The 13713-nt window shown below is 40.1% G+C and overlaps 1 protein-coding gene across 4 annotated transcripts in view; it reads left to right on the top strand.

Moving 5' to 3' along the window:
• Nucleotides 1-373: 373 nt before the first annotated feature.
• The window catches only part of LOC107202072 (E3 SUMO-protein ligase ZNF451-like), a 33549-nt gene continuing 20209 nt past the window's right edge, over nucleotides 374-13713 (top strand). For 2 of the 4 annotated variants that reach the window (XM_015622338.2, XM_015622335.2), the window contains exons 1-8: nucleotides 374-625; nucleotides 1272-1355; nucleotides 5734-5817; nucleotides 7054-7179; nucleotides 8485-8596; nucleotides 9183-9333; nucleotides 10769-10895; nucleotides 12250-12403. In XM_015622338.2, coding sequence (XP_015477824.1) covers nucleotides 1275-1355; nucleotides 5734-5817; nucleotides 7054-7179; nucleotides 8485-8596; nucleotides 9183-9333; nucleotides 10769-10895; nucleotides 12250-12403 — 835 coding nt within the window. In that variant the 5' untranslated portion in view covers nucleotides 374-625; nucleotides 1272-1274. Of the gene's footprint in view, nucleotides 626-796; nucleotides 1029-1271; nucleotides 1356-5733; nucleotides 5818-7053; nucleotides 7180-8484; nucleotides 8597-9182; nucleotides 9334-10768; nucleotides 10896-12249; nucleotides 12404-13713 lie in introns of those variants that run through there. The other 2 variants (XM_015622337.3, XM_015622339.3) reach the window with 2 other exon arrangements.

The raw sequence follows: 13713 nt of genomic DNA, 5'->3' as shown, positions 1-13713 counted from the left end.
ATGGTGTCTGGTGCTGGTGCCTGAGGCTGGAGGAAAATGCCATCTCCATCTTCAAGAAGGGCAGAAGAAGGAAGGCAGGAAGAACCACAGGCCAGTCAGCCTCATCCTGATTCCTGGAAAACTAATGAAGTCCAATCCCAATAACTATTTCTAGGCCTCTCAGTGACAAAAAAATCGTTGCGTTATCAGTATGGCTTTACCAAGGGGAAATTAGGCTTAACCAAGTTGACGATTTTGCCGCCTTCCCTCCTCTCGGCTCCCAGCCCCAATAGCCTCCCTTTCTCCTCCTTCTCTTCCTCCTCCTCCTCCTCCCCGGAAGGGGCGTGCGGACTTTCCCCGGCCGAGCCGGAACTCGATGCAGCCCAACATCGAGTTGAAGGCGGCCGAGGGGAGGCCGGAAGAAGGAGAGAGCTCAAAAGAAGGAGAGAGGCCGGAGCGCCGGCCGGGGGGCCGCGCCATGGTGCTGCCGCGGTAGCGCCGGCACCTGCCATGGGGAACTCGGGGCACAGCGGCGGCACCTCCGGATCCCGGCGAGCCGTGCCGCGCCCTCGCCCCGCCCCCGGGCCGCAGAGGAAGCGGGGCCACGGCGGCTCGGGGCGTTGCTGCCCGCGGGGCCCTGCGGCGGGTGAGCGGGGCCGGGGCGCTGCGCGGGCCGCGGGGCCGGCGGTTGCAGAGCAGCGGTCGCGGACAGGGCCCGGCGAACCGCAGCGCGGCCAGCCCGGCGTGCGGAACCCGCAGAGCCGTGTGCCTCGGGCCGTGCGGTACGGGAACGTGAGTCAGCACTGCAGCCCCCGCCGCTGTTTCGGAGCGGGAAGCTCAGCCCTCTGCCGCGGTCCTAGAGCGGCCCGAAGCAGCCAGAGCAGCCGCAGCTGCTAGAAACTGGCCCGAGCTCAGCCGCAGCTCTTAGGGGCCGGCCTCGGCTCGTCGGTGGCTGAGCACCGCTAGGCTGGAGTGTTTGCTGTTGCTGGGGTTTCAGGCTCAGGCATGTCCTTGGGCTGCCACACTACAGCTATGGCTGCTGGAGGAGTGTAGGTATTGGTATGCTTTGTAGATAAAACCACGGTTTGCGTATTTAGAAAATTACGGTGGCGTGATTCGAGATACAGGCGTTTACCACTTACTCTGGTGTCACTGATAATTGAGAGTGAGTGATAGAGACCGTTTGAGTACAGATACACTGCAAAGCCAAAGAAGGGGTGAAATGGAAACTGCTATATAGTTAAACGAAACTTAGAGAGTGAAATTATATAGTATGTTTTGTTTCTCTTTAGATAATGGAGAATCATAGCTCTGATTGTCTTCGCAAGAGTGATTTACCACCTTGTGAAAGTGAAGACGAGATTGAGTTCGTTGGAGTAAGTAGACCTTGTACTGGAAATACACTGCTTGTTGTAAAAAATACCATTTCAGTAGTCCAGAAAACAGGAAAAGGGTCTTCATTGACTCTGTTGATGATGATTGTATTTCGATGTAGAGCATTACTCTTAAACATAATTTTATTTGTGAATGTTTGTGGCAGATAACAACTCGATCTTAAATGCTTATGTGCCCTTTCTTGGAGTGGTATAAGATGATGTTGGTTGGTCCTGTAGAGAAAACGTGAGCAGGTGAGGGGGGTATTACAGTGGTCGGTGAGGTATATGAGAAGGCACTGTGGGTACCTTTCCTGGTAAACATATTGCATAGTATTTTGATTAATGAATAGTCCCTCTAGAGTTAATGGAATAAATCACTGCTCAATCTCCAAATCAATGTTGAAATCACTGTACTCAGTTTGGAAGAGGAAGGAAATAATGGGTTAGAGGCCTTAAACAATCCTCTCAAATGGTGAGGCACTCTTTATTGTATGGTCAGACTAAAAGTGTGTTTAAATTAGGTACTAGGAAGAAATTCTTTTCTGTGAGGGTGGTGAAGCACTGGAACAGGTTGTCCGCGTAAGTTGTGGATGCCCTGCATTCCTGGGAGTGTTCAAGGCCAGGCTGGAGGGACCTCTGAGTAGCCTGGTCTAGTGAAAGATGTCCCTGCCCATGGCAGGGGAGTTGGGATGAGATGGTCTTTCCAACCCAAACCATTCTGTTTTTCTGTGGTCATAACTGAATAAGCTTCATTTTCTTCAAACTGGGCTATGAACAAGGAAGTGAGTATGGCTTGGAACGTGTAAGGATTGGAGGGCTGCTGGAGCACCAAGAACAGTAACTGAAAGACAACTGAAACAGAAGAACTAAAACCAACACTTCTGGCTACCTTTTTTTTTCCCCCCCTTGGCTTTGCCTGTAGATAATAGTCTTTATGCCTGTAGATAATAGTTTTTGTGGTCCTAGTGACTATTGCTTCCAAGAGAGGCTGCTATATATAGGAATATATATATATGTATGTAGGAATATATAGGAAGATGACTGCTCAACTTTTGTGCAAGATTTATATCCTGGGGTGAGGAGGTGGTTATTGTGATTGATTAATCTGAGGGGAAAGGGGCGTGACCCTATTAGGCCAACACCTAATACCAGCAGTATGTCTTCAGTTCTCATTTGTTCCTCTGAATGAAGGTGACTTTGGACTTAGCAAAAGGATTTCTAGACTGCTTGGCTAGCTTTAGATCATCATTTCCATATAATAATGTGTATGACTGGAAACTTACACTCTTCATAAATGTTATGGATGAATGCCTCCTGATTATCTGCATGTCCTAAAGACCCACTGCACAAGATAGTACTGTATAAATTGAATTAGAGAAGCTACTGGAGTATCCCAACCTTTGCTCATTTTGATAGAAAACAAGTAGCTGTAGCCCATGTGATCTGTGTTTTTCTTCCTTTTTCTCTATTTTTTTTCCTTCTTGACAGTCAGATGTGGGTTTGATGTGGGTTTTTTATCTCTAATCAGGTTTTCTTTGTGGTTTTGTTTTTGGTTTTTTTTCTACTTCATTCACTCATACTAGTGTTTGAATTCATACTGTAGGACTGTGCTTTTGCTCCTTCAAATAAAGACTTTTTATCAGTCTGCTGCTGCCAGAGATTTTCAGCTTGTGTAGTCTGACTGACCCTCATTCCAAGAAACTTTAAACTATTCTTCCATAATTTTCCTTTTAATTCTGCATTAAAACATATTTTGTCAATTTAAAATCATTACGTTTTAAGTTTTGGATATCACCAGAGAGATATGATTTAATCTGCAGTGCAAGCTGTTACTCCTGTGTTCCTAACATAGGATGGTCTTGCCTCCATTTTGCATACTTGGGAAGGATAAGGCAAGAGTGAAGAAATTCACAATTGTAATGCCCTGTGAACAAATAGCTAGATAATTCAGGTTGCCACAGTTGGCACCAAAAACATTAGATTTAGAGGAGAGTTAGTTAATGTACCAAATCAAGTAATGCACTAAAACATGGTAGTTACCAATTAAAGATTTTGCTTCCTTTCACTCTGTGGTATTAAATATTAGATATTCAGAATGAAGTATTTGTCTCTCTGGCTTTTAGTTGTATCACAGCAGGAACTGAATAAAATGATAGTGGTGTTGGGAAGCAACTCTTTCTGCACCCATCCCACGTCAGTCAGGGACCTGAATATTTGTATTTGCTAGGTTATAAAGACAAAACATGTTAAATGCATGTTGGTTCATAATGTTGGTCGGTTCTTAGCAGTCTTAAAAGTTGGAAGTCTGCTGGGACAAAGATTCAGAATACAAATCTTGTGCAGAGTACATCTTGTGTCAATTTTTAAAACTTTATTTCAATGTAAACTTGTTCTGTGATAATAGGTGTATTTACATGTGTATACACAATGATGTTCACGTAATTATTTGTCAAAGGTAAGTTTGTGGTCACATACATGAAAGCTAGAGCCATGTTTTCTGTTTGCTAGTGTGTGTGTAGCTATGCAGAAGTTTTATTGTGCTGTTTAAGTAAACTGGCACTTGGTCTGAATGCACACAAAGCTAAAACAGCAAACAGAACACCTTGCATGGTGTCAGTGGACAAGGTTAGCTAGGCCACATCACCCAAAGATCAAGTGAAATGGTGAAGGGCCTGAAAGAGAGACCACAGTTCAGGGCTTTCAAAGAAAACTTCGGGATAAAAATGAGCTTCACAGAACTCCTTGAAAAGAAACCTGGAGATGAATATGGGGCTTCATCTTTACCAGTCACCAGTTAAATACGATTGTATTAACAGTTAAGAGTGGGTATTTTGGATAGCATAGTGAAATTACAGTTCTGGTGATGCTTCCAGGCAAAGCTATGAATAATGGCAGAGATGCCACAACTGGCTGGAGAATTAAAAACCTAGAAATTCTTCTACTCACAGAAGTACCTGTGAATTTTGTTTGTTGTGCAACGGCATGGCTGTTGGTTTGTGAGAAAAATGGCTTATGAAGATTGTCAAGGGAAGTAATTTAGAAATGGATTGTGTTGGAAGTTTGGGATGTTTTTAGGTTGGGTGTTTCTTTGTTTTACTTTTGGTTGGTTGGTTGTTTTTGGGGTTTGTTTTTTTGTTGGTTTTTTTTTTTTTCTTTGAATGTGAAGGATCTGCTGTTAAGATGTGAAGAGTGAGCATATCTTAGTGCTAGTACATCTGAATACTTATGTGTCTTTCTGGGTGCCAAGTATGCCAGTATAGTCAGCTAGAGAGGCCCCAGCTTTCAGCTGTTCATGGAGAGTTTGTCCATGTTGTTTTTTTGAAATGGCAAACTTTGTGTGTGCCAAGATTAACACCCGCACTCATCCGGGAGGCAGTTACAGCAGGTAGGATGAACCTCACCGATCCTCATCTTCTTAATTCTCTTATAGTGATGGAATCTTCTCACTGTCTTTGCCTTACTATTTAGTTGAACCATCTGGAAAATAAAGTAATTAAAACTCTCATAACTTTCAGTTTGGGGCTTGTCTTGTGTGGAGGTAAACAGTACCCAATAATTGCATAGAAAAAGGCACAGATATTGGAAGGAAAAAGAACATTTCATGTGTGCAGAAAGCATTTAATCAAGTGTAATATTACTTGTGTTAAAATTATTGTTTTGATCACTTGAACTTCTAGGCTTGAAAGCAAGTTACTCAGCATTTCAGCTGTCAGTTTTGCAAGTTTTGGTTAGTTGTTCAGCCCTGAGAGTAAGTAAACACAAACAAGAAAAATCTCTGCCCTTGAAGAAGCTGTTAGGATCAGAACTGGGCATTTCAAAACACATTATTGAACTGATCAGTCAGGTGGTCAGTATATCTTTGAACTCTTACTTGCTAACACTGTTTAATAAAGATTTAATTTCTTAAAAGTTTTGCAGAGCTTGTCAATTTCTACAGAAGCAAATCTGCAGAGGATCTTTCTTTAATATTTCATTTAGAAAACCATGTTATCTTTATTAATCATAAAGAGTTACTCTTCGGGGGTAATTGGAGGCAGGCAGGTTGATTCATAGAAGCCTTTGTCATCTGTCCGAGGTTTCATCTCTCTTCTCCCCAGTGAGAAAGAGAAGCTGTTCACGCCTGGTCAGCTGAACAGCTTTACTGCCTTGAAAGGTGGAAGAATGTAAAGAATGAGATGCATTAAGAGCAGCAGAGGGGATTCCATGCTGCTTTTCTCTCTGCTACTCATCATGAGGCAGTAGGTCTTTCAAACCTTACCCTACATAGCTGATTTTTAGTATCTTGAACAAACTGCCAATATATGGCAGATGGTACATTTTATCTCTGAGGAAGACAATTCAATGCTTTTGTGTGTGTGTTTTTAACACTTTTTTCCAGGAAGGACCTTTAAGGCCTGTCCTTGAATGCATTGATCTTGTAAGCAGTGAGGATGAAGAACCTAATAGCAGTTCTTATTTTCATGTGAGTATGTTGGAATGTATTTGGAGACATCTTGGTTGAATAAAATAATTGGTCTTCTGTATTTTTTCCGATCAGTTATTCTTCACAAAAGCCTTGTTAGATATATTTCTCACAAGTACAAAATAACCAGTATTGAAATATTTTGATTTTTCTACTTGCTGTTGAATGAAAAGGAAGAATACCAGTATTCCATTTTTTCCAGAGGTACTTTTTTCTGTCTTGAAATCACTCAGTACTTTTATTTGTCTTTCAGTCATCTTAACAAATGTGTGGAAATAAAATGTCACTTTGCATGCAGCCTCAGAAGTCAGGGTGTCCAGTTTCTAGCTTGAAAACATATCTGGTCTACTAGCAGGCCTTTTCTCTCTAAAATAACTTTTTAGGAACAATTTATGGGTTGAATGACCTTGTTCCAGTGACAGTCTGGTCTTAGCCTAATCCTTCATAATCCATTCTAAGAATGTACGAGCCAGAAGCAGGCTCATTAGTTTATCTATCCCCCAAACTTAGCCTGCCTGCTCTGCAAGGCCTCTGAAGGGGACGATAGACCCTACTAGAGCTGGTTTTGGCAGCAGTGACTATCTTTAGGCTTTTTTCTTTTTCTGTGTTGCAGCAGAGGATGTTTGTAATAAACGTGATTCTTAAGGAAAGGTGATCTTCTCTACATGGACAGGCTGACATTACAGGGATCATTTCTAGAAATGACTGTAAGAAGAGGAAACTACAGTATGGGGCGTATCCCTTAGGCTAGAAAAAGCTCATATTCTGCCTTTTTGAAGATAGTGGGCAGTGTTAGAGCAAGAATGATAGCAGTTTTCAGGTTTTTTAGATGGGCTGCGTGTTGACTTTTTGAAGTCAGGAGGGATTTTGTTTACTTAGAAGTACTTGCTTTTCATTTGTTGGAGACTTCTGGGACACTCAGCACAATCATGCATGTTCACACTCAGCACAAACTGCATGGTGAGGCTAATGTTTATGGTGAATTGCCTTGAATATGTGGAGGGGAAGGTTGTTTTTTAACAGAAGTTGCAGATGCTGGTAAAAAGGAAGAGAAAGCTGCAAGGTAGATCATGGAACTTAGGATAAAAGTATCTCTATTGAATTATGTCACAGTGCTTGGGTGTCACTTTTCACTGTATTAGTGTTTGTTCATAACAAAATAATAATTATGTTCATAATTATTATTAGTCTTGTTCATAACAATCACCAAATAAGAGTTTAACTTTCCAATTGTAGAGAAACACTAAGCGTAAGGATCACGTTGACTATCAGAAGGAACGAGTTACATCAACCCTGGATCGTCTGGCACGCCATGTTGAAGTAGAGAAACAACAAAAAGAAGAGAAAAATAAAGCTTTTAAGGTATTTTGGAAGAATTGCATAAAAAAGGACTTGTAGTCACAAGTGTCTTTATTTTCACTACTAAGTAAATGAAAAAATTTGTTAGGAATACCTGGAATTAGCAACTTGACTTCTGCTTCTGGGGCATTGTGTGAAACACAGCATGGACATGGACTTTGTCTTTTCAGTGGCTTTGATGCCTTAAGGACTTAAGGCATCAGCTTTTAACTAATCAGTTTACTAGTCTTATTGTAGCTCCTAAGGGGGGAGGAATGAAATTAATGAAAACTAATGGCAAAAACTTGTTCTCTTGTTTGTATATATAGCAGAGGTACCTTAGTATCAATTATTCTGATATTCTGATATTTCAGTTAATTGAAAAATAACAGTTATCACAAGCCACCATGCAGCAAGCCTTGCTATTTACCTGCTTTTGTCTGAGATTTTTGGGAAGCTGTTTGCCACATTAAATCTGTATCAGGTAGTATTTCATAATGGGATAAAATTTTTAGTGTTTAAGGTGTAATTTTAAAGTTGAGTTCTATTAGTTGCACTTGGCAGCCATTTGAAAAGAATGTACTTTTTACTTTTATTACAAACTGGGAGATACAGTCAGTGGGCTTAATGGTAGGACTGCTCTCAGTGGGAGCTGGACATCCTGAAGGAATGGGAGTGCAAGAACTTAATGGAATTGAGCAGGGACAAATGTAACTCCAGAGTTGGCAAAACGTGCTGACTTCCCAGCCTGATTTTCTCAACACTGTTAATGGTTTTTAAAATGACATAATTCTACTATAGTTAGAACTTGTTACCGTCTATGGTAGACTGTGCAACTGTAGTACAACAGTAAAAGGCTAGATTACATATAGTCCAGGGATGCCTTGAGGTCTGGAGGCCGACATCCATCCCACTTCTGTCTCTTCCGCTTTGAATTTGGCAATCTGTTTATGTTTCCATATATGGTTTTTCAGCTGTAAATAACTGTGTAGATTTTAAAGTGGCTTGAGAATGAAGGCTAAAATACCCTTTTGTTAAAGATGCATATGCTCCTGCTTGGCTCTTCACTCTTCATCAGGTAATGCAAACTGCAGACTTAAATTTAGTCTTCAAAGTAAAAACTCCTTTTTCTTTCTTTTTTTTTTTCTATTACGTTACATTTTTATTGTGTTAAATAGAAGTCAGTTAAGTTGTAAGATTTTTTTCCCCTCACTCAGCTTTTTGTGGTTGTGTTTTTTAGGAGCCCTTATGTGAGTTTTGAGATACATACTTAATCTTTTTTTTTAAAAAATTTGATCACAACATTGTCTGGTATGTTTTTTCCCATAGGAGAAAGTTGATTCCCTGTATGCTCATGGGTTGCAAGAATTAGAATTTATTCGGGAACACAGTGATACAGAAGCTGCAAGGTTATGTGTGGACCAGTGGTTAAAAATGCCAGGTAAGAATAGAAAAATAATTTGAGTGATGGTTGCTAAATCCTGCATCACAGAGTAGAACATATGAAAATTGTGTTGAGCTTGCAGGAGCCTTATGCATAACCAAATCCTACAATATTAATTTTGCTAGAGCATATAATTTGAAAGTACCTAAACATTTATTTCCATGAAAACTATTCTTGTAATGCATTGCTATGTAGAAAATTTAAGATAAGAAGTCTAAAAACCAGTAAGGCAATGTTAGTTATTTTTATAAGCAAAGTTGCTAGGAAGAAAAAATATTACTGTTGAACTGTTGCTTAGGAATGTATAAGTAAGAGTAACATCTCAATGTTTAATGAATTTAAAATACTGGCTGGAGGACCTGGAGGAAAGGTATCAAACTGTTTCAAAAGTTACACTACTGGGAATTGAAGAGACAGTGACAGAGCAGACTTAGTGTAGTAGGATTGAAGGACAGTGAGTGGATTGTTAGTTTGCTGTTAAGAATCACTGCAGTTTGATTCTGGAATGTTTTAGGGCATGTGTGTTGTTTTCTTAAGTCTCTGTAATTCAGCTTCTGGTTAAGTACTTTGTTTTGTAACTCAGGTCTGAAACCAGGCTCTGTTAACGGTGGAAAAAGGGGTGTTTATAAGAGAACAGGTCAGGCTCAAGTCAACAGCAGACCCAAATACTGTCCTGTGATGCATTGCAACAGACGATTTGATAATGTACATCTTCTTCTAGGTCACCTTCAAAGGTAAGGAGATACATTGCAAGAGTTCAGTGCAAGGAATAATAATAATAAAAGAATATACTCTAAGTTGAGGCATCAGCATCAAGTCTGCTTTAAGCTGCCTGTACTGACAAAGCTCCACTTTGACAGCCAATTAAAATGTTACAATTTGTATGGATGAGCTTCATCCATACAGACTCTATGGATGGGGGTTTTTTTGGTTGGCTTGGTTTAGTTTTTTACTTGGTGTGTGTGGGTTTTGTTTTTTTCATTCAGAACTGTTGTTTTTCACTTGTTGAGTGCTTTTTAATGTCTGAATTTTTTTGAGAAGTAAGATTTCTGTACTCCAGTTTAGTTGTATCTTCATCCAATCTTGAAATAAACTAAAAGGCTAACTTACCATCAACTTGTAAGTTGATGATAAGATAAAAAAAACCCCTAATGTAGGGAAGAGAAACAAAAGCTACAGGCTGTGTGTTCATTGATGATCTTGCTAGTCAGTGCTCAGTGTGTCTGTGTTCAATTCCAGCAGATACTGCCTTTTAACTAGTGAATGTGTCCATAGGCAGGATGGTGAGAAGTTGAGGGGAGTATCATGGGTTAACCCACATAGGCAGCTCAGCCCCTCACAGGCAGCTCAGCCTCTCTCACTCACTCACTCACTCACTCACTCACTCACTCACTCACTCACTCACTCACTCACTCACTCACTCACCCTAGTAGGATACAGAGTAAAAGTGAGAAAACTCTGGGCTGAGGTAAAAACAATTAAATTAGTAAAGAAAAGGCTGCACACACATGCAAAGCAAAGTAAGGAATTGACAGGCAGAGCTCTATCACATATGAGCTTGGAGTGATGGCATTTTTCATTTTTCTTCCCAACTATCTCCCCTTCCTCCTCCACCCAACTTTTATTGCTGAGCATGATGTCTTATGCTGTGGGATGTCTGTTTGGCCATTTGAAGTCAGCTGTCCCAGCTGTGTCTCCCAACATCTTGCTGGTGGGACAGTCTGAAAAACAGAGATGACCTTGACACTGCTCTAAAACATGCCTGTTCCAGCAACACTGTTGTTCATAAATCCAAAATACAACAACCATATAAGCTGCTAGAAAAAATTAACTCCATCCCAACCAGAACTAGTACAGGGAGATAAAAACAAATAAATTATAGAAATGTCTATGTAGGAAATTAAGATTTTGTTAGTTCTCTTAAAAGCAGTATGCTTTCTCTCCAGAGTGGCCATTTTAACATGTAAGCTGCAGGAAAATCATCTCTGTACAGGACACTTGAACTGACACATTCCACGACAGGGGAATTAAGGAATTTTTATAATTTAGGTTGGTTAGATAGGGGGGTTTTGTCTGATAGCTTCAAAGGACAGAATTTTTCCCATTTAAAAAAAGCACTATTTGACTATTTAGAGGGGGCTAGTTTGCTAATTATTTCTTGTTTTTCAGGTTTGATCATTCTCCTTGTGATCCAACAGTCACATTACATGGACCCCCACATAATGCTCTTGCCTGTGTGATATGCTGCGAAAGATTTTCAACCTCTCAGCAGTACAATGATCATCTTTTATCTAAGGCAAGAGCATAAGGATAAATAACTCATCTGATTGAATGTAGTAGAGGGTTTAAAACTTAAAATCATGTTTTGAATTTTGGTGGCGTTTTTTGTTTTGTTTTTTCTTTAACCCTCTTTTTCTCTCCTCTCTTCTACTCTTCAAGATAGTTTTATCTGATTCTGCTGTGTTTCAAACACCAGGTGTAGCCTGACAGTTTTCCCTTAGATGTGACCATTAGGTTGTACTTTTTGGTATGCTTTCAAGGTGACTGTAGTTCTGTCTTGAACCTCCTGGTGTTGTTGATAGGTGTTCCCTTTTTTTTTTTTTTGCATTTCCAAAACTGTGAAAGGTAAAGGTAGGAAGTTAGGGTGAAATAAGTGATAGTGAAGAGAAGCAGCAGAAAGGAGATGGGCGTTTTATTTAAGCAGTCTGGTGTTGAATTGGATAATGAATAGCATTTTCAAAAATGGGTGTTTTGATAACAAATATTCTCACTTAGTCTCCAGAAGCTGCATTAAATTTGGGAAGTGTTAGACTTTCTGAAAATAAGGCTAAATTTTGCTTGTAGTAATAACTCTTGATATACAGTCATACCTGACAAACTGAAAGGCTGCATCATAGTGTGTCCCTGCTCTTTTTCCATTGCTTCAAAGTTGTATGCCTCTGAGGTGCTCAGGGACATTAGCAAGAGTAGCAGCCGAGGTTGGGGAGAGGCAGTGAGTGTCTCTTGGGATTATTTTGGTGCATAAGGTTGAGGAGATAATCCTAGTCAAAGCTCTGAGCATATAATAAAGATTCTTGGGGTGATGTAGAAAGAAGCAAGTAAAAATATCAGAAGAACTAAAGGATTTTTGATCTGAAGGCAGAGCTCTGACGTTGATGTAGAAGGCAAAGTGGATGGAAGGAGTTCACTTCTACAAAAGTCACAGACCTTTGGGGGCCACTCTGAGGAGCAGCATTTTGGGGAGTTAGAGGTTAGCAAGAGGTTAGAGAAGAGCTGACATGAGGTAAAACAGCTGCTTTATTGACAGAGGGAGCTTTTTCTGAGAGCTTGGGTAAATGGAATGGCTAAGAATTGCTGGAACCCATAGTCCCAGGGAAGGTGCTTGATCTCAGTGATGCAAGAAGAGGGTGGAGAAGTTGATGGTGTAGTTAGGGTGGATGAGTAACTGGGTTTGACAGGGGTTCTTTGGCCAGTTCTTTGTGTCTTGTGAGCAGAGGGTAGGCTGTAGATAAATGTATATGTGTTAGCTGAAAACCTAAAAATGAAAATATTACCAAAGAAATGAGAGAGAGAGGAATGGGAGGATATGAGAACTGGGACTAGTTTCTTGACTTAAGTTTTTTTCCTAAATAGATAATTTTCTCTTCCAGCTAAATAAAAATGATGGGCATAAAAAAGGTATTCCTGCACAGCATATTCAGTGTTTTGCATGCCCAAACTGCTTCCTCCTTTTCACCAAAAGAGATGAATGTGTGCAGCATATGTCGCAAGAGAACCACTTCCTCCAGGTTTCTGAACTGAGTGGTACGTTGCTACTAAGTGTACTGCTTATATTTTTTCTGATAATTCATTCATAAGATAGAAAGTGACTTACATTTTTCTGTTGCATAAAAAAAGCTTAAGATTTTAAGTTTGTTATTAATGAATTCTTGTTTTTCTTTTAAGATCTTAAATGTGATACTTTGAAATTCATATTTTTGTGTAGAAATGATTCCTCTATCACACTTGTTGTAATAAGATGCTGTTGAGTCTCTCATATAAGCTTCTCAGCCTCCAGTGACGCCATGCAGCTACCTTCCTGAATAAGTTTACATTTAGCATGTTGATAGAGACTCAGAGCAAAACACATAAATTACCTTTTCAATTTCAGTCAGAGTGGCTGTTGAATTCCTTCCTCTTATTCTGCTGTAGTGTGCTTGGAGGCTATTTTTCTTGTTGGTGTCCTTGGCATTCCTGATGGTAAAGACTTTGGAAAATGTCTTCTCTGTATAATTGCAAATGTAGAGTGCTTAGCTGGAACATTGCTGCCGTTCTGATGGCTTGCACAAACTACATGCCTGTTGGAGGCTCAGATACTGTTATGTTGTGATCTTGCAACATCCTGAACCATGCTTAATAAAGTCCAGAGGAAAGATCTGTCTGAGCATGGTACTGTAAACAGGGTTAATTGCCCAACATAGCTGTACTTACTTTTTGACATAAGCAGTAGGCATTAAGGCATTTACTTATGCCTTAATGTTAGCTAAACTGCCAAGTTGCCATATTTTAGACATTTTAACTCTCTGGATAAGCCTACATGGCCGCACAGGTTCATGCAGTTATTTCTCATCTTTATAAGTGTATCTTCAACTTCTGCCATTCCCTAGAGTGGCTGCAGGAAATGTACAGAAAAGGCAAGCTTTGAAGGAATCCCCTGCAGGTTGAGTCAGTCCTGCTGCCTTCATATTGTGAAATGACAGTCATGCATGGTTATACTTTCCCTTATGCATTGTCACTCTAATGGACTTCTATTCTCAATTAGGTTATTAATTCTGAATGTGATGACTGCAGATGCTTTTAGGTCCTAGGTTTTAAAAAAGATTACTGGTGAGCTATTGCCTTGAAAAGATTAAAAGTACAAGTTAGTGTTTTCTCGTTTAGAGATGGAGAATGCTTAACTCAGAACAAAAAATTGAGTGCTCTGTTTTCTACTTCACATTAGTAAGGCTTCATGATTAACAATTATCAGCATGGCCTGAGATCTGCCAGTGAAGTTAGCTGAAGGGCAGAACCTCAAATTACTGCCTGCTGATCATCACATCGTACTAAAACATAAAAATCAAGGAGAATTTGCC

This window comes from Parus major, chromosome 3 (assembly GCF_001522545.3).
Source record: "Parus major isolate Abel chromosome 3, Parus_major1.1, whole genome shotgun sequence".
In the NCBI taxonomy this organism is placed as follows: Eukaryota; Metazoa; Chordata; class Aves; order Passeriformes; family Paridae; genus Parus; species Parus major.
This window is presented reverse-complemented; position numbering and strand designations above follow the sequence as displayed.